At 48.3% G+C, this 20,342-nt stretch overlaps 1 protein-coding gene across 1 annotated transcript in view; it reads left to right on the top strand.

Moving 5' to 3' along the window:
* Positions 1-15,006, top strand: part of MYBBP1A (MYB binding protein 1a) — a 58,067-nt gene extending 43,061 nt beyond the window's left edge. Inside the window, exons 24-27 of the mRNA XM_062592840.1 lie at positions 1,086-1,199; positions 11,686-11,787; positions 12,978-13,102; positions 14,391-15,006. Coding sequence (XP_062448824.1) covers positions 1,086-1,199; positions 11,686-11,787; positions 12,978-13,102; positions 14,391-14,874 — 825 coding nt within the window. The 3' untranslated portion in view covers positions 14,875-15,006. The remainder of the gene's footprint in view (positions 1-1,085; positions 1,200-11,685; positions 11,788-12,977; positions 13,103-14,390) is intronic.
* The last annotated feature ends 5,336 nt before the right edge of the window (positions 15,007-20,342 follow it).

Genomic DNA, 20,342 nt, shown 5'->3' with positions numbered 1-20,342 from the left:
ACAGGTTTTCTAGGATGCCTCCTTTGGACCCCAGGGGTGTGTGGAGTCCAGGCTGGGTATTGTTATGTTGATTTTTTTTTTTTTTCCTTGAGGCCTCTTAGATTTTGGATCTCAGTGATATCTTCATTAAAGAGTTTGACAAACTACTCCGTTGTCTCTAGGGTAGGTTCAGTTATGGTGTGCGGTTAGAAAGGGGCAGTGCTGGCTTTCTTCAGGTGAGATGAATTCTTGATATAATTCCCAATGGTTTTTGGTATTTATACCTGTATTCAATTTAGGCCTATGTGGTGGCATCTGGAGGGAGCAATTTGTCATTATATGTGGGTAGAATTTGCTTGCTGACTCCATGCTGTTAAGAAGAAGTCCCCTTTAAATCCTCTACACTGTTTGCACTAATCCTTATTAGTCTATTCTCATGCTTTTTTTATCACTTCCTTTGTGTATTGTTGCATTTTCCCTTGTACCTTAGAAAGCCTTAAAATAGGAAATCTGGGATAGAAAAAGATATGTGAGAAGATTGCAGATTCCAACTGGTTTTCCAGTGGTTACTCTTTTCATTGCTGTGCTAACATATAGATTTAATGAAGGAGTTTGACTCCAGGGTAATGCTGAGTGCTGCTCTGAACAGCAGTTTCCATCTAGGTTTCCTTTGAAATGGAGCACTTGCTACCCTGTCAGCTTTTTTAGTTTATTTGTACCTACTGCATTCATCAGGGTGCAGTAAAGGGTAGAGTTGCACAAAGGGCTGCCTGAAAACTTTTGGAGACTGAAGGTGATGCACTAAAAGCAGCTACTAAAACACATTTCAGATACTAACACCTAAATCTGGAGGCAAGGCAATCCCTTTCCTTCCCTTTGGCCCTTTTAAATGTGTACCTTCAACCAAAACCCTTCAGTAAGGTCAGACTTACCAGGGTCTCCAGCGTGTTCCCTAGGGGAGTTGCGTACATGTTGGAGGTGACATCTGCGCCATGGCATTCTCCAGATACTGTGCTCAGCTGTTTGTCTCGGTGGTGTATGTGCATTGGAGGCACCTTCCCAAGAAAGTGCAGAGTTTCACGTCTCTTCTCTCATTTCTCTTCCAGGCCCAGGCATGTTTGCTTCTCCAGAAGGTTTTGCCACTTCGTGAGCTGAAGCTCTCCATGACGGAGGAGGAGTGGGAGGAATTGATCAGAGAAAGTATCAGCCAAGTGACAGAGGTAACAGGCTTCAACATGTTAAATGTATGGATAGCACCTAATGGATGCAAACATGCTCTACTTAACTGATGTCAGTGGAGTTGTGCCTGCCTGCACCTGGTCTGAGCAGGGACTCCAGGGTCTCCAACCAGGATTAAAGCACTCTTGTAACACTGCTGTTCACATATATGTGTGTGTATTTATATATATACACACATACATATACACACACACATACAGTGCCAGAGGTGTGCTTGGTATAGCTAAGCAATACAAGAGATGGAGCCTGAGTTTTAGAGAACATACAGAGTGCCAGAAATATGCCTGCTTCAGCTCCGCAATGCCTGCATATGGATCCAAGAGACAGAGGATGAGTTTTAGGGAATATATTTGTACAGGCCAATTTTAGGTGACTTTCAAAAACAAGTTTTGAATTGGAAGGTGTCGTGAATATTGACTTAATTTCACAAAGTGTTATGGAAGTCCTGTATTTGGATAAACTTCTGGACTAAAGAGAGCTGAGGTCTGGATCCTTAGACTTCAGCTTCCTGGTGCATTGCAGGCATTCTGAACCAGGCTCCCTTGCTAATATTGTTTAGCAAGGAAACCTTAAAATATATTGGCAAATAATTTGTACAGAAGAAATAGTGGTGCAAAGATCGCAGGGCTTCTGATGTGGTTGCACATGCAAATTGTACCTGAAGATAGCTTGTGGGTGCAGCTGTTTTGTAGGAACTGATCTGTGGGACAGGAGTCTGAAGGAGCAAATGCCATCCAATTATACTTGTGCAGATTGACATGGGGGGAACCAAACAGCCAAATTAATGTTACGATGTGGTGACACATCATAGATTCAAACTTGATGACATGGGAGTTTCCAGTCTTGGTTTTCCTACGTAACTATAGTATTGCCCTTTCTAAATGCAGCTTTCCTTCTTTACTTATTTTTTTAAGTGCTGGTTACATGGTAATTTAGGCCATTCTGCAATTTACTCTGTTGGAACAGAACGATTAGCTCTATTTTCCTTTGTTTAGGAGGAACAAAATCTAAGCAAACTTAATTCAAAGAATTCAGAGGTAGTGTTTATAATTCTTGAGGCAGCAGGTAATCCTGGGTTTCATTAAATAGGTTTTATTTAATGATTGCATCAGAAGCCCAATAGGTGGAGTCAGGTATGATTTTATTTTCCAGCTACATAAAACATGCCACTCCTCCCAACCCTGTCATCTCCATGTTTCTCTCCAGCAGCTGAATACCTGTAGGAGTTGGAGTGATTCACTGGGAAACCACAGACATTTACAGTGCCTTTATGCTGTCCTTGCCAGAGAAGGTTTATCGTCTTGCAACCCATCCAACATTTTAATGAGCTTTGCTACTAGAGCTTCTGCTGTGCTTCTCATTTCTGTAGTCATCTGTGCATCAAGAGAAATTCCTGGGAAATACTGTCAGTTTATTTGGACTGTCCAAGGTACCCTGCCAGCAACAGGCCCTTGAATACTGATAACTGGCAGTGGCATTTGGGTGCTAATTCTCTTTTTTGGTCGCTCTGAAAAAGCCCTGACAAAGTGTTTTTGACAGGGTGCTCTGTAGGTAGATACACACACACAGAATCACAGAATGATTGAGGTTGAAGGGACCTCTGGAGATCATCTAGTCCCACCCCCCCCCCGGTGGGATGCTGTCTCTTCATACCTGTTTTCTCATCCTCTCTTTCCTCAGCGATTGACCTTTATATCTGCACATCTCTTGGTCGTGAGCAGGGAGCCTGGGATGGTCTTGGGCTCTGATATGTGCTGGAGTTGGGAAAGAAATAATCTGAGAAAACTGCAGTCTTGGATATCACTGAATTATTACCGTAAAACTAAGAGGCAGACGAGAGAATCAGTCAGTAGGAGCTTTAAAGGAAGAGACAGTTTCCTCAAATAGCAGCTTGGGCTGCTGCGGGGCAATGGCTCTTGTGCTTTCATAAGCTTACTTGACCTTATTTGTTCTCAAGATGTTTAAGCATACTTATAAAACATGTATTGCAGTCATGATGGATTCATGCTTGCCATCTCCTTGCTTTCAGCAGGGTAAGTCTTGGTATCCTAGCAGGAGTGAATTTGTTCTTGTAAGAGCTCTGCTGTTCTTGGTGCTTTTGGATTGTTCTTCTGGGCCACCGGGGCAGAAAGCCATGTCCCTGGGCCCTGGGGCTGCTCTGTGATCTGTTTTTACTGAGCAGCAGGCAGAGGTGAGGAAGTAGAGAGATAGCTCTGGCACAGTTTTGACCTCACAGGTCCTGAATAGGTAACTTCACAAAAAACAGAGCCTTGCAGCAGCTGTTTAAGTTTATCCTAATCTTGGGAGTCTGGACAACTTGGTTGTATTTATGGCATAAACAAATAGCATTGCTTCATGTTGTAAGTAACAGAGCTTGCCTGAGACGCTAGCGCATCTGGCAGAAACTCCTTCCTCTTGCACGAAGTGCTTTGTTCTTTTATCAGTAGGTGCTTTACAAAGGAAATTCCAACCAGTGACCTGTTAATGTAATGAAGAAAGCATTTTGCAGAAACTAAAGAGCTAATGTGTTTAGTTTACTACAGTTCTTGTTTTTTTAGATGACACGCTTAGCTGAGAGCTGAAGCAAAAAATCAAAATCGGGTCTCCTGATTCATCCCAGAGACCCTCTTTCTGCTAGGATAATCTGACTGTTTCCTAACTTGACTTCAAAATAGCCCATCATGTTGGATAATGATATCCATCCGCATGTTATCTCTGGAAGATACTGGTTACTGTGGGTTCAAATGAACAGCCCAGAGTCACGTAATGATGCTAGTGGCAGAACTTTTGTCTTTCAGCTCAACAGAGCTAAATGGTCTTTCTTCTTTCCCAGTTTTCCTTGTGGGCATGTTTTGGTTTTTGTCCCCCTTGGTAGGTATGCATGTTTTCTTTCTGATATATTATTGCTGTGTTGACTTTTGAATGATCCTGAAGGCATGCCAGATTTTTAGTAACTCACTGACAGATTTGGGGCAGGAAGCTACAGGATCTGAATACATAGTTTCGCTACCTTTTTGTGGCATCCCTTTCCCAGGGACTGGCTTGCCCTCCTGGACCAATGTACTCATGTAACTCCTCTGACTAATGCTGAAACTCGCAGTTACAGCGTGAAAGTAAAGAAGTGAAAAAGGATTTTGAGGACTATTGCAGAAAAAGTGTATTTTCATGACTGAGCAACTTCAAAGCAAAACAGACCTCAGAAAAAATGCTGGTAAAGCTGCTTTCCATGGTGTGTAAAGAGCAGTTTCCTGAGGGTTTCCTTTGTCTGTCTTCTGCAGTAAGTACACAATAGGAAAGGCCCAACTTTTATTATTTTTTTTCCTTCCCCTTTTTGTCTGTGTTGTATCCTGAATGAGGGAGGGGGAGAGCAGGCAGTGCTTGAGTTGGCTGATTTAAAACCAAAATGGTATCAATTCATCCTGGAATGTAAAAATGCTCACAAAATCTGATCTCTGACTGAGCCTCCAGCACGAGACCGAAGCGCTTCCAGTTGCCAGTATTGGAGACATTCAGATAAACATGCACATAACCCTAACGAGAGGTATGTGATGCCTCCTTCCCCTTAGGTGGTTATTTAGACTTGGACTTGGTGGGAAGTCATTTTTGTGTAGAAAGGTGTAAACATAGATGGACCTGGGGTTACATAGTGTCTTGTGATCTGTATGAAGGCTGGTGTTGGTAACCTAAGACCTCTTTTTCAGGACTCGCATAGTCCGAAAGTTACAGTAGGCGCTCTGAAGACTTACTGTGTGGCTTTAGAGGGTTTTGTTGAGGTTATGATGGTCTGCAAGAGGTTTAGACTAACTAGATGGAGCCACTCAGCATATGAGGAGGTTAATACTGTGTAACCTTGTAGTGTAGACATGCCCTTCTTTTCTGAAGGACATCGCATTTGATTATCGGTGTATTAATTTGTATGGTGACTTCATCAAATCTCTAAAAAAGTCATTTGTCTCTTTTTTTTCTTGAGGATTGAAGATTGCCTGAACTGTTATCTGTCCATCCTTATAAAATCTTAATTCATTGCCCTTTCTCAACCTCTTAGCTTGTAAAATGAGGCCAGTAGTGATTTAGCTGATATCTTTGACATGCTTTCAAAGTACTGGATGTCTCTGTGGAGAATTCATTCCCCCCTGTTCCCTCAGCAGTCCTGTATGGTTTTTCCCAGCTGCATTTTCTTATGAGCTATGGAAAAAACTTATCAGATTTTTATACTTGGGAAAACATTGACATTTTCTGTGAGAACAGTTTCTCAATTTTGGACTCCTCCCTCTAAAAACAGCCAAAATAAACATTGCAGAAAATGCCCTTTAGTTATACCCGTCGGCATATGGGTCTGCTTAGTCCCTTACTCTCTTTTTCTGCCTCATGGCTGGGAACAAAGCAGGAGCTTAGTGGTTTCCTTCCCAGTTGAGGATTTTGATGACCTGTTTCTGCTGCTTCTGGGTTTTTCCAGACTAAGAAACCCTGTGGCTGGGTTTCACTCTGATGCCCAGTCCAGCGTCTCTCGCTTCCTCCCCATTGCAAGGTGCGTGCACGATGCAGAACCTTTGCTCACCCCCTGCTTCAGGGTGAACATGCGCTGCTGTCTGGTGAATCTGGTGAAGAGTCCTATCTCTGCAGTTTCTGCAGAGATGCAGGGAAATAAAATTTGAGCACTTGCACTTTCAGTCTGTAGAAAATTTAGTGAGGGAGAACAGCTTAGGGAGGGATTTTCAGTGGCTTTATTCCTCCTTTGAGCTCTCAGTAGCAGCTGCTGTTTGGGTGGATGCTGTGAGAACTTCTCCCTGCAGATATGTGCTTGTGCACGTTGCACGCGTGGAGTTGGTAGGTGCCTCTGTAGCTAGACGGAGACTAGTAGGAAATGTGGTACTCTTCCCTCCTCTGCTCTTTGTTTTCCATTATTTGACCCTAACTCAAGCCAGGCTTCTTCTGTTGTATAGCGAATATTGTCTTGGAAGGAGACTAGCTGGAGGTGGCGTGTTTGGGTTTAAGAAGCACAGAGTTGGTTCTTGGCTCTGTCACAGCCTGCGTGACTCAGGCGTGTTATTTAGCCTCTCTGAGCCACTGTAAAGCGAAGGGAATAATGCTGGCTTCCCTCTCGGGAGCAGCGTGAGAATAATTACAGATGAAACGAAGGTGCTTATATAGGATAATAACGGGGGCCATAAGCATACAGAATGCTAAAACACCTCGTTTGGTTGTCTGTTCGTTATTAGTCTCTAACAAGGAGAGGAAGGCTGTGCCCCTCCCAAACCTCTCAGCCCGCCTGGAAGGTGGCATGGGAAATCCTGTGCTTTGGCACGTGGAAGGGGCAGTTGCTCCTGGGGCTCCTAAACCGCTCACTGGGGTCCCTGTGCATGTGAGTCCCCCAGAGGGAGCTGAGCTGCAACTGCACCAAAATGCCGGGTTGTGTCCTGGCTCTGGCACGCTGCATGGAGCTAGGGCAAAGCTCTGGCATCCACCATCATGCGTGAAACCGGTCGACATCTCAAGTTCAGACCTCTTTAGCCATATTTCAGTGTGACCGCAGACATTCAGTGGGGTGGAAATCTCGCTGAGCTGCTCGCTGCTGGAGATGAATTTACCTTAGGATCCTCGAGCTGTGCTGGGGCTGTAAGGCTGTGCGGGGTGGGTGGAGGTATATATTTTGCAGAAGCACTTGGAACGGTGTTCAGCCATGAATCTGCACATTTATCCATCAGCATCAGATCTGCTACGTGGGAGGAGGGGGAAGGATGGAGATAGCGCAGCATGCGGAAAGAATGCAGGTTGGCCGAGGCTCTCCACTCATGGAGCAGTGACAGATCTGTCCGGTGATCCCCCGGTGGGGAGGGGCTGTTTGGTTTCAACGATGCAGTAGGCTGAAGGATGTGTTGGGAATGTGTAATTATTAACTGGTGTTCAAACGCTTGGCTAGGAAATGTGCTTCTATCTCTTGGTAGCAGAGTGCTCCTCTGGAGTCTGAGATGCTGCTGCACATCTCTGGAATCTGAGCTAAGCAGGTGCCCCACTCTGGTACCTGGGAAAGGGGAAGAGGTGCAGGCAGGTGAAGGTTGCAGGGAACGTGGAGACTTCCAGAAACATTACTTGGCTTCCTGTAACATCTTGTCACCATCACGCCTGCAGGGAAGGCTGGCCAGTGGCTGGGATGCTGGCTTTGTTTCTAGGTGTACATGCCCCAACTTTTGCCCTACTGGAGATTTCTGTAGGGTCTTGGGCTTGGACCTTCTCCTACCAGGGAGTCTGAGTTTGGAGCTATGCGGTTAACACTCCATTTTAGCTATAAGCTCTCTGTCCTGCTCGTAGGGTGTTACTGTGGGTATCGCAGCATCTCATGGTCTCTAACAAATATTTTATATGGACATTGTAACGATTAAGGAATGCTGTGAAATGCAGCAAGTGGTGGAGGAGTGAAGGTTAGATGCTGTAGTAGCTGGATGATATTTGACGCAGGAATTAGTAATACGAGAAGTATTGATTGACATCATGCTGGTGGGGGAGATTCTCCATGTAGAAATCCTAGAAGCAGAGGACAACTGATTCAGGAGCACCATCCTCCCGAAAGAGGCAGAGGCCTTTGGAGGCAGCATGCATCTGACCTAACAAGCGAAAACCATCTCTGCCAGCAGAATCCATGTGGGGCGAGGCAGGAACTGTGCTGCTGGTTGTTGGCTTGAGATGAGATGGGGAGTTACAGCTATGAAATCTGCCTTTATATTTTTTCCCTTTGGAAAATGACCAGCCCAGATGCGCTGGCAGCTCAGATGTACAGGAATGTGTTTGCAGGTATCACCGAGCTGCAATTTGGTGTCAAGTGGGACTGGTGGTTCCCAAAGGGGCAGAGTAGCAACTGCAGAAAATGGCAGAAAAATAATATAATCAGCAAGCGGTGCAAGTGTGGCTGTTGAATATGTGCTACGTGCTCTCTGCTTTTAGTGGGAAGTGGCTGGGTTATTTGACTTACTTGACTTCTAATTCAGTCATGTTTTCAAAGGGTCGGAGAAAGAAGGGTTTGATACCTTTGCAAATAGCACATGGCAGAGCATCACAGAACAGGTGGTTAGACAAGTTTTTCTGGGTTTTCACTTAACTTTCCACCACTGACTGGTAACATAGCTGAAAGGAAAACTACTGCTTGGTGCCTCAGTCTTGCTATGTAAAATGGAGGTACTTGCCAACCTTGTGCAAGTCTTCTGCAATCTAATCAGTGTTTGAAGCTTAGTTAAGGGTGCTGCAGATCACTGAAATACTATTTTTTTTTCTAAGGCATATTTGCCATGTGTTGTAGTTCACCATCTGTTACATAATAGCTTTTGCTTTATTTTTATGGTCATCATCTTCACATTCTCCAAATGAAAATGCAGTAGGCCTATAAAATGATTGACCTGCACAATTAGGGTGGCGATGCTAATTGCATCTTTCAGATAGCTGAGTTACAGTGCACACCAAAGCATCAGCTTTGCAAACCCACAGTGTACAGAGAATAGTCAATACTGTATACAGCAAGAATTTATGACAAATACTTGGGAAAGCTGCTTCTGAGGTTTGGACCTAGACCCCATTGAAAAAATTTGGGATTTCGTCCTTAGGAAATGGTTACCCGAGGCAGTTGGAATCAGCTTTTTTAATGTAACCATTACATTAAATGTATGTTTGAGTTGATGTTGCATCCTAACATGTACCCCGCCAAAGCAAATGCTGCATTGAGTACACTGCCTGCTGCAGGATGGTGAGAGTGATGCAATGCATGGCAGAAGATACCATCGTGTATAACACGCAATGGGGAGGTGCTCTGAGATAGCAGTGATGAGACCAGGCTCGTAAGTGACACTGTCCTGAGCAGGAATTGGACTCGAGTTGTTAAGGAGGTTGGACTGTCCCAGCTATATCAGATGTAGAGTTGCAAGAGTCTGTGCTCTTTGGAGTAAATTTCTGTTACGCCCTTTGTAGCGAAGGGGAAAAGCATATACTGAGAGACAGAAGGTAAAACTTTATTTGGATCCAGCTCCCTTAAAGCCAATCCATCCAGCTTCTGGACCAGAGAAACTATTGCATAATGTAGGGTTTACTTATCTACTGCTGCTTTACTGCTTTAGCTTCTCCAGCCACCCCCACCCGCTTCCTTGTTCCTTCCTGGTCTTTGAGAGCCATTTAAAAATGGTCCATTTTAGTATGGAGTTACTTGTTTGTACAGCACCTAGATCTGCTGGATTGCCTCTGGCTATTTATGCTTAGGCTGATGTTTCCAGGCTCACGCAAAACACTTCCTTTAATTTAGACGTTTCATTTTCCTGCCGTGATGTTGCTGGACCAGTGGTGTCTTCTGTACAGCTATCAAGCTGCCATTTTTGTTCTGCAGTTTTGCATGCGTTTGCTTGGGACACCAAACTAGATGCACATTCCAGAGAACTGCTTGTGGACTTTGGGGGAGAAATGTGAGTGTTAATTGCTTCTGAAAGCAACCCCTCAAGTGGTGTTCAGAGCAATAGGATTTTTCTGTTGACTTCAGTTGGATTTGCTTCAAATGCTAGCAAACATCAGGATAATTTGAGACATGAGGATGGCAGCAAGAAAAGACCTAGTTAGACCTGCATGTTTTAAAGGGATGCCTCATCTACAGAGAAAAGAAAATGCAATTTATTCTTAATTCTAAAATGTTTGTGTATATTAAAAAGATCAAACGATAACTGACTTCCCTGTAGTTGCTCCTCACACAATTGCTCTGCTTCCTCCGGTTTCTGTCCTCAAGAGCTGCCAGTCTGTACTGACTTTCTCTTGCTGTGAACTTGCTCACAACGTAGCATACTAGGGATTGGGACATAAATAGCATCTCTGAAAGCTATTTCAACTACAAATGATATCTGTTAGCCTCTTGTTTCTTAACACTGCAAAGAAAAATTATGTGCAAATCAATCTGGTTTTCATAATTGATTTGCTGATTATTATTTACTGCAGTAAGTGTAGTAAATGGAGTGTGCGTGGCCCATGGGATGTTGTATCCTGCATGTGCTTATTTTTAATCGCACACCCTAGTGTTTGTTTCTCCTTTTACCTGAGAGACTTCAGAGCTATTGAATTATATGACCTTGCAGGTTAATGACAGCTCTGGAAGAGAGTCGTAGCACTTCTGTCTATCAGGAGGGAGTAATTAGCAAGTTACTGACAGTCAGATGAAGTTGCAACATGAATTGCAGCCAGCGGATCATGGTGGCCCCCTAATACAGAGCTTGTGTGACCCATTCTGACCAAGAAATAACTGTTTTTGTTACTGTGTAGAGAAAAAACAAACAAAAAAAAAAACCCCAATATCCTTCCAGGGTGTGGAATCCTGTTCATTCTGTGCGGAAGTAGCAATTCCTGCAGACATATAATCTGGTTTTCCCACTTTGTCTGCTGAAGATGTTTGTTAGACTCCTGCTGGCCGTCGTGTTCTCCTGTTGTGTGAGTCTGGGGTGCCCCTCGGGGGGCTGGTGAGCTCGAACTCCGGGCAGGGGTGGGCTTTGCCACCCATGCAGCCTCCTCTGGAGAAGCAGGCCTCGAGGGAAGGAACGCGTGCAGGCATCATAGCTCAGGGCGCGCAGTGCCCCGCACCGGGGTCGGCCAGGCTTGGGGCACGCCGCTGTCCGGCACGAGCGTGTCCCCGTGAGTCCCGTCTCGTACCGTGCACACTGACATGTGCATTCACACAGAAAAGCAAAGGGGAAGGAAACTGCGGCATAAGCAGGGCTGCGTGGACCGGCTGTGGGCAAAGCATCAGCACCCCTGAGCCCCGGGCCGCCTCTTTGATCCGGCTGCCTTGCAGCGGCTATTTGTGCCCTTCTCGGCTAGTAACTCACTCTGGCTTTTATTTGACCTATCTCTGGAGTGATTTGCCCCTAAGCCAGATCTTTTGATATCTCAGAAACCTTGTAGCTTAAAGAGGAAGGACGAGCTTTTCCCTCAGTCCTTTTCGGAGAACTTAAGCTTGATTGACAAGCCCTGTTCCAGCGCTGGCCCCTGGGATTCCCTTGGCGGAAGTGTTAATGGATTTTTGCGTTAGTGCCTTGTGTGTGATGCCAGTTCTGCAGCCGACTTGCTGGTTGTCCCTCAGGTGAGGCCGTTGATTCGTAGTCTCCTGGCCTTTCCGTGCAGGGGATATTGCTTTTCCTCTTTTTCTCCAGGAGGCAGCAACATGTCCCCAGTTGTGCTTTGGCTTAGAAAATAGGGAGAGCAGCAGGGTTATGCCTTGCTCTTGTTTTGTCTGGTTGGTTTGTAATTAACTTAGGCAGCAGCATCAGCTTGTCCCACTTACCCTCCCGAGCATTTCCAGAGCTTGGAATCCAGTTTGCTGGATTTTGCTGTTCCAGAGTTGTTTTGGTGACATGTTAATCCTGCTAATTGCTCATTTTCTGCTTTCTCTGAGGAGAGTGATTTGTTTCTCCATTTAATGTATGCTCCTCCTCCACCTCCCTCTTTACCTTGCAGAGTTTGAGAGTGGCTGACCAGTTTCGGGTGAAGGCTGAGAAAGAGAAAGTTGCCAGGAACTTGGAGCTGTTGAACTTCCTTCTCAAAACCGTGACCCAGCAGGTGAGTGCGGGACCTGAGCCCGGGCAGGCTTGGCTCCCTACCACAGCGGCCGTGTGACGAGTGACCCTTCTTCTGAACACCACTGAGGCCTCTTTCAAATGTCACACCTGAATTATACCATGTGACTGCTCCGTCGCTACATCCCTCCTTATTTCTTAAGGTCCCTGTGGAGGAAATGCCTAGCTGGATTTGAGGACAGAAAGAGCCCTCATGTCTGAAGGAGTAGTACATAGTTCTTGTGAGCTGTCTCCAAGCGCTTGCTTAAGAGCTTGTTTGGAGTTCTGTAAATGCATGTGGCATCTCCTTGCTTACAAAATTAGGGTCTGGGGGGATGGTGAGAGCGAACTGGTTTTTGTCCCAGATGAGTGCGCTCTCCTCACTGAGCCCCAAGGGTTGTGTTGCTATTTTCACTCAGAGGCTCTGTGAGTGGAGTGTGGCTTTGTGCTGGAGCTTTGTTTTCCCTATTGAAAAGTGACTTTTTGGAATATGTGAAGATTTTTCTAATAGGTGACAAAATAAGTTTCCAGTGTGGTCTTATTTACTGGAGCAAAAGAACACAATCAGAATTGCTGAAGCCCAGTTTCCTACTGATAAGCACTGGGCTCACACTGCAGTCTGTTTCTTTGTGAAGACCTAACAGGAAAGTGGGTGATGGGGAGAGAATATTTCCAAGGCTGCTGTACAAACTGAATAGCCTTTGAGACACCCCCTTCTGCCTACATTACTGAGATTGTCCAGTGGGGGTCACAAAAGCTGAAGAGGCAGCCAGAGGCAGCATGACTGCATCCTTTAGAAACCAGACAGAAAGTGCTGCTGCTTTTCTTTTAGATGGGTACATAGTCCTGTGTCTTCTCCCGCTCACCCCCAGCCATGGGCTGGAAAGGAGAGAGGTCCAAAGGACCATTCAATCCCTTTGATACCAGTACAGTTCTAGCTGTTTGACCCATGTCTCTCATGCGAAGGGTCCAGTTTTTAAGCAACTGTAGCTGGTGGCATGCTGAGACTCACTAGTTTTTGCCCCCAGATTAAATGTTGCTGTGAATGGGCTCAGGACAGCAGCTTGGAGGAGCCGGGCAGGTTTGTGTGTTCCTGCCATCAGTTTGTCCTGAGCACGGCCTGTCCTTGGTGCTGTGAGTGCCCACCCTGAGTTGACTCTGAAGATTGATAGTTTGCACTTTTGCCTCTTGCAGAAGTTGCATGTGGAGTTGGTGGAGGTGGACAAAGTGCTGGTAGCTCTGAACCAGCAAGAAGGCATTGCGAAGTCAGCACGTCTCGACTCTCTGTACTGGAACGTCATGCGGTGGCTGAATCATACGTATGTATGCGTGGCATTCTGGCCCCTCGGCTTGCCTAGGGGGCCGAGTGCTTGTCCTACTCATCTTTGCTGATGTGGGAAAGGAGGAAGGCTAGTGACAGGAAGCTGTGGCTCTGGTTTCAGTGTAGGGGTGGCCTGAGCAGCAACCAGAGGCTCTGGGGAAAATGCTTGCACATGGCTCGTTGTGAAAGGACTTGCAGGCAGGGAGGAATCATATATGGCAGCTGAAACTGTTGTCGTGTCCCCCTTCTAATGCCTTGAGCAGACTGGCAGAGCATGCTGGCCTCACCCAGCCCTGTGACACTTCCCCCATGGCAGCTGGTTTGTCCTTTCTCCCTTTTCCTGGCTTACGCAGGTCCCTTGGTGCTGTACTGCCATGTTTGGCCCAAGGACAGGGCCTGTTTTAGCAGCGAGCAGAGACTGCTGCTGGGAAGGAGGGGGGTTGCTAAAGTTTGAGTAGGAAATACTGAGTTTATGTATGCTGGGTGGGGAAAGGATTGGAGTTCAGAGGCATAGCCTGCTATCGCTGTTGGTGCCAGCCTGCTTTGATGCCCAGAGATCTCTGTGCAGGTGAGTTGGAACAATCCTACAGCAAGGGTGGGTTGTGGCCTGAACCCTGGCAGAGGTGCTGAGAGGCAGATGTTGGCACCAAGTTGCTGAGACAGCTCGTGAAGAGATGCAACTTGAAAAATTCTCCAAAAAACCTTCACGTAAAAAAAATCAGGTCATGGCGTTAGAGCTGGATTCCTTTTCAGGATTCCTGGCTGAGCTGGTACAGATGGATGTAGACTGGATGGTGGTAAAGCCATTGCCTGGTTCTGCCAGAGAAGAGAGCAGAGGTGGCCACTCTTGCACGCATGTAGAAGTTGCCTAGGTGAACCTGGTGTGGTCGGAGGCAGGGGTGTTGCTGGAAATATCTTTTGGGATTGTTAGTGCAGTGAAGACCTTGCTGGGACTGTCATCCTGGACAGACAGACAGCACTTTGAAAGCCTTGCATAGGCCCAAAGGCGAATGTGCTGGAAAAGGTGTTAAGTACAGCATTATCCGGTCTGTGGAATGGGTATCTTGGTGACTGCTTGCATCCTGGTCCATCTTCTTGCAGTTCAGTGAATCAGCCCCATGTGCGAAGTGAGGACGATCTCCGGGGTAGTGCTTTTCCTTGCAGCATGCCTATGCCTTCTCCAATGTTTTCGTGCTTCTGCCTGTTTTTCGCCTGCCTATAGCATGGATCCTGCTGCTCCTGGCTATAAACTGAGTTGCTCTTGATATCTGGCGTTCTTTCTGCAGGAAACCTAAGAAAGAGAAGACAGCAGTTGCCCATAAGCCTGCCCAGGGAGCAGAGCTACTCAAGCGGAAGAAGAAAGGCTTCCTGCCAGAGAGCAAGAAACGCAAGAATCGCAAGAAACGCATCCAGGAGAACGGTGTAGCACCAGTAGCTAGTGAAGATGGAGCCATAGCAGCTCCAGAGGAACAGGTCGAGGGAACGGACATCCCTGAGCAGAAGAAAGGCCTCATGCCAGGTAGCAAGAAACACAAGAAACCCAAATTGGCAGGTGGTGAAGAAGCTGTTAATGGAGAAGATGCTGTGGCTGACAAGAAAAGGAGAAAGAAGAAGAGGAACAGAAAAAGGAAAGGTGATGCAAATAATGAAGCTGAGCAGGTTCCAGCTGCAAAGAAAGCCAAGGGCAACATCAACCAGGAGACCCAAAAGAAACAGGGCAAAGCGAAGAAGAAAAGAAAAGTGAAAAAGGCTCCAGTACTGCAGGAGTAAACTCCATGGACTCATCCAGGCCTGGTAGGGCCAGTGTGGCTCGGAGGACTCTTTTAATACCTTTATAACTATATTTTTTACACCCTCCTTGAATTTTAATAAACCTTCCGTGACACTGAGCTCTAAAGCTGAGGGGCTGTCTTTTGTCTGTGGTTCAGCTAAGTGCAGAGAGCTTCAGGAGGTCAGAGCCCCTCCAGGCTCTGGCAGATGCCCACTCTCTCCTCTGCGCTCGGGAGTGCGGGCTCCTTTTTTCGCATTTCCTGGAAGCAGAACACGAGGTTCTGCTGGCCTCACTGGTTCTGCTGCATGAGAGCTTTGCTTGGATTCCTTTGGGAATAGTGCTAGGTGTTTTAGCAGTGCTGAGTCAGGGAGTCAAGCCCTGTGGCAGGCTCAGAAGTGACCCCTAAAAGGACACTTCTCTCCTGCCCAGTCCCAGAAATGCTCATAGCTTTTCCTGTCTGGGAGCTGCTGACTCCCTCAAACACATGGGGATTAAGTGGGCTTCACTGTGCTTATTGTGGGATTAAACGTATCTCATTTGGGCTACTGAGGCATCATCAGTAAGTCCCATGAAACCACTGAAATGGTTAATTGATTTGTTTGTCTGCCAGACCAGCAGGCTCTGTGCAGCCGTGCAAGGCACCTATTAACAGCCTATAACTGTCCATGAAGGTGACTGCTTGGAAATGCATCTGCTTGTCTGTCCAGCATCTTCTGAATGGCAGAACACCATCACCCCAGGACGAGGTTCTCCAATGTGTTGGGTACCTTCTTGCTGCGAGCAGAGTCCCCAGGTGTTTGAAACTCCATCTCCCCACCTGCTGACCACCTCGCTCCTGAGGCGAGGAAGTGTGGGTCGGTGGCAGACCTGTCCCAGCTTTGGAGGGAGCAGGCCCCAGGCAGTTTCAGGTGCTCTCCTTCCTCCTGCAGAGGAGTCTGGTGCTGGTTCCCGTCAGAAGCAGATGGCTGCCCAGGGCCTGGAACACAGCAAAGGGCGCTGGAGCCAGGCAGTTCCCAATGTTTCTTCCAGCTCTCCTTCTGCAGGTGTGTCAGTACTAGCAGACATAGATAAGGGTGCTGGAAATGTCACGTTGATTTTTGGAGGAGTGAGAGAGGAGCCACAAAGGGCTGCGTTTGCCCATGGCTGTTTATCTGCCTTTGCAATGACTCCTTTCTCGAATGGCATAATCCCCCCGGAGACAGCTGCTGGCAGCAAGACCAGCACATTCGCTTGCAAGCCCCTGGGCAGCTTCAGCCCTTTTTGCATCTTCATGTTGCAGCAGCGATCCTGGGAGAGAGGAGCTGACCTGCTGCACTTCCCAAGAGTGCTGGCACCCGTTAGCAACGGGAGAGCACTGCAGCTTGTGTGCCAGTCTCGTGGCAGGGCTCCGCAGTGAATGCCCTTCTCCCTGCCTTCTGCTTTCCTCCTTTGCAGCTGGCTTCCTCCGGCAGGCGAGGGAGGCAGGACTGAGGAGCAGTTTGTCCTTGCCGTGGTGGATGCAGCCCTTGTCTGCCCTGGATGAGGAGGCGTGGACGAACTCGCACTGGACTCTGTAAGTCACACTCCCCTCAGGAGCAGCACAAGTCACCTCCCTGGGGCAGGAGGCGAAGGGGAGCTCTGCAAGGCAGGGCTGAGGCCTCCTGGCCTGTGAAGACCAACTTTTCTTCTAGTCCACACAAAGCCATTTGCCTCCAGCCTAAGCAGGGGCTGAGGAAGCTGCCTGAGCAGGATGGAGGCTCACACTGCAGGTAAGTGCCTGTGATGGTGCTTTGATGCAGTGGCTGCTGCTTCGATGCCCCCACGCTCATGGTCTCCCCGCCAACAAATTCTGAGCACATTAGGGCTTGGCTCATCCTACCCGACCTTTCTTTCCAAGCCCTTTATTAATACTGACGGTCTTGACTGCCAGCACTACTGTTACAGCCTGCAGAATAGCTGCAGCTGATCCTCCCAGTGAGGAGATACGTGGTAATAACAGTCCATCTTGTCCCCAAGAAAAATGTGCCGCTGCTTCAAAGGGGACTGCGTGCGTGGGGGATGCCACCCTGCCTCTGCGATTTAATGCCGAGAGCTGGGTCATGTCCTTGTTAAAGTCTCAGTCCCAGCTAAGCCCCTGGACTTTGATGTCCTGCAAGATGTCTCTTGAGTGATGACTTTTCATATATTACACAAATACAGCATACAAGGGGCCAATAGGTCAGGGCCATCTGTGATTAGTGATCCAAAGGTGTTCCGAATGGGAGCAGAGGTTTCAGACTTGGATACTATCTTCACTAATGTTATTTTTTTCCCTCCTTTCTGTGCCCATAAGAAGGATATCCTTGATCTTTGCACGGCTTCACCTGTGTATCTAGAGGAGAAATGGCGTGTGGGTGTGGTGAGCTGGGAAGGAAGGCGAGCGCACAGGTATGTCGGGTGTGGATGGACAGCGTTGCGTCTCCCTGGGCTGTCTCGTTACCCGCCTTGTCCGAGTGAGTAGCAGGGCTGCAGCTTGATCATGCCGTGGGAGCTGAGCTTGGTGCTCGCGTCACTGGGGCTGCGAGCAGCCTGAGGCAGTGCCAGGGCTGTGCCGCCCTGGGTTTGGATAACGCCATCTCGCTCTTGTGTGGGAACACGAGCTTGCTCATGGGCCTGGCAGGTGATGGGCAGAGGTGGTACCATGGGTTCACAGCAGGGCCTTCTGCCCAAGAGACTTCTGGAGTGAAGCCTTGTGGTGCTTCCCTACCCGAGCCGGCTGTGGCTTCTGCCTTGCAGAGCATCCTGGGTTGTTCGAAGGACCGGTTGAGCTCCCCGTCACTTGCATGCTCATGCGATTGCAGCCACGATGTGCGAGCATGGGAAGTTCTGGTGGAAGGAGCGGAGTTCTGGAAAGCCTTTTGTGGTGCTCTCGGCAGAGCTGCCACAGCAGGCTGAAGTCCGCTTCCCCCGTGCGGCGTGTTATCTCTTGTGCCCGTGGGTTGTGTAGGAGTGGTGGTACTTGTGGCTTCCTCTCCCAGGGGCAGAGGCAGAGCTCCGAACAGCGAGGAGACAGAGCGAGAGGGATGCTAATGAGGCTGGTGGGGCATTAGCTGCCCTGCGGGGACCTGGTGATGCTGGAGCAGCCCTGGCTTTTGGTGCCACCCATGTGTTCCTGTGGCATAGAAAGGGTGATGCAGAAGTGCAAAGCACTAGCACTGCACCATTTGTGGCCAGGATGCTCCTTTCCAGCATAAGTGATTAGCAGCTGTGATGTGCTCCGCAGTAACCACTCCTCTTCCAGGAAGAAAGCAGAATAGCTTTTCTGTTGAAGTGCATGGCAGCAGAGCAGAGCTTTCTGACTTTGGTGTTGCTGCAAAGTGCGTTAGGCATGTTTCCAGCTACTCCAGACTGAGACAGGCCCAAGATGTACCTAGGAGACACGTGAAAGCTGGGAGAAGCTGCACACAGCAGGTCTTGTTGTCCTTAGAAGCGCGTCACTTGAGAGTCCAGGGTGCAGAATAGTGATTTTTTTTTCCCTTTTCCCCCTCTTTCTCCTTCCCCAAAGGCTAACCCAGACTGTAGCAAACTGTTCTGTGCTGAGGGAACCTCATCACTTGCACACTGCTCGGCTCTGCAAGGCCCTAGACCAGCAGGGGTTATTTCAGTCTTTCTTTGGCATGGTGGTGTGTGAATCTGCCAGACCAGGCTTTGGGCTGGTCTCCAAACCAAGGATAATGTATCCCCCTGCTCCACATCTTAGCAGAAGCAAGGCTGGATGGCTGCAGGTCTCTGCACTCTCTTAAAGGGTTAATCCCTTGAAATCAGGCGCCCTAAAGCTAAGGAAAGCAGCTCACTCCTGGTGCACCCTGCTGATACTACTGTTGCCACCTTGACAGGGAGCTAGAGAAAGGAGCTGGGGGCCAGGCTGAGTTCCCGCTCAGCAGGAGGCCGACGGCAGGTGCAGGAGCTGCAGCGCAGGCTGTATTGGGTGGGGGCGCAGGATGCTCCCAGCAGATTTGGTGTTTGGCTTTGGGCAGTGGCTTCCTTCCCAGCGGGCTGTGCTGAAGGCGGTCGTCTGCCATGTGGCACCGCTTCCTGCTGCGCCCGGCCAGCAAACAGGTTCACCTGAGGGCTTTGCTTGGATAGAGAAAAGCCTGGCCACAGTATTTCCTCCTGACCTGCCTTGCAACTGTTGGCTGTGGCATGTAGCCATGATGAGGGGGTGAACGGATCACTGGTGTGGAAACCGGTGTGTCCTTTTCATCGTGTTTTCGTAGGCTAACTTTAATGGTTGCTGCTGAAATAATGCACTATGTATGTCTCATATAGGGTGTTTTTTTTTTTTTTTTTTTTTTCCTAGGGACAACAGGAGATGGTTGCGGGGTGTGTTGGAGCTGATGAAGAGTGCAGGAACAGCTGCCTGCAGGCCAGGTTGGGATGTCTCTGCACAGAGATGCTACACCACTAATCAGCCCTGGCCTGCACCCCTGGTGAGGTGCTCACCTGGCTTGTGCAAACTGTCCTGGGCTTCACAAGGTGAGCTGCTGCTCGAAGGTCAGCGTGCTGGCGAGCGTCAGTAGAGTAACCCTGTGCAAGCCCGGGCAGTGAGGCTGATGTTTGTCAGCCTGTAGATGGCTTGGTAAGAAAGAGCTCTAGGGAGGATTTAAGAAAAGGGAATGCGAGTGGAGCTGGAGATTTGGTATCTGTCTAGAGCTGTATTCTGCTACCTGAGTGCTCCCTCAGCCAGCAGGCACCTGGGCCTCCTAACAAGTGCTGTAACTCGTGCCACAATCAAACAAAAAAGTGCCCATGCATGCCACATTAGTGGCTGCTGTTGGATGGAAGTTAAAGCTGCTGAGAGTAAAAGCTCAGCTGTTGGAACATCAGAATTTACAAAATTATGCTTAATCAAGTGATTAAACAGTATGATTAAGCTGGAAGCTCGAGATGCTCTGCCAGAAGGCAGACAGGCTTTAACATTTACGCAGACAAATCTGTTGCTTGCAGGGGTGTCTTACTGACTGCAGCGTAGGCGAAAGGGAGGCACCAGGGCATTGAGGTTGACACACTCCACCTGTTTCTGGCACTGGCCTGCTGCCTAAGCACTGGTAGCTGGTACGTGGAGGTACCTGGACTAGTTTTATCTAGTGCCACCATGGCAGGAGAGCAGGTGTGCTGGAGCTGAGCAATCCTAAACCACCCAGTCCAGCCCCCTTCTCTGCGTTTTGCCCACAGGTGAGCTGCTGCCCTCCTGGCAGGCACGGCTGCTGCAGCATCCTTGGAGACAGCAGCATCAGTTCTGAGCATGGCTGCTGTTCCAGAATTATTTTCCTGCCCTGCTTCTCCCCTTGCTCCCAAGCACCCACCTCATCACCATCACCTCAGCCTTCCTCAGTCAGATCACTCACTCAGTTCTTTCAACCCTGGCACTTGCTCTTGCTGCGTGATGAGAGGGCCTGGGAGGCACCTTGTGACCTGAGCTGAACAGGGTGTGGAGCAGGATCCCATC

Source organism: Rhea pennata, chromosome 20, assembly GCF_028389875.1.
Source record: "Rhea pennata isolate bPtePen1 chromosome 20, bPtePen1.pri, whole genome shotgun sequence".
Lineage (NCBI taxonomy): Eukaryota > Metazoa > Chordata > Aves > Rheiformes > Rheidae > Rhea > Rhea pennata.
The sequence above is the reverse complement of the archived record's forward strand: the minus strand, read 5'-3'. Positions and strand labels throughout refer to the sequence as shown.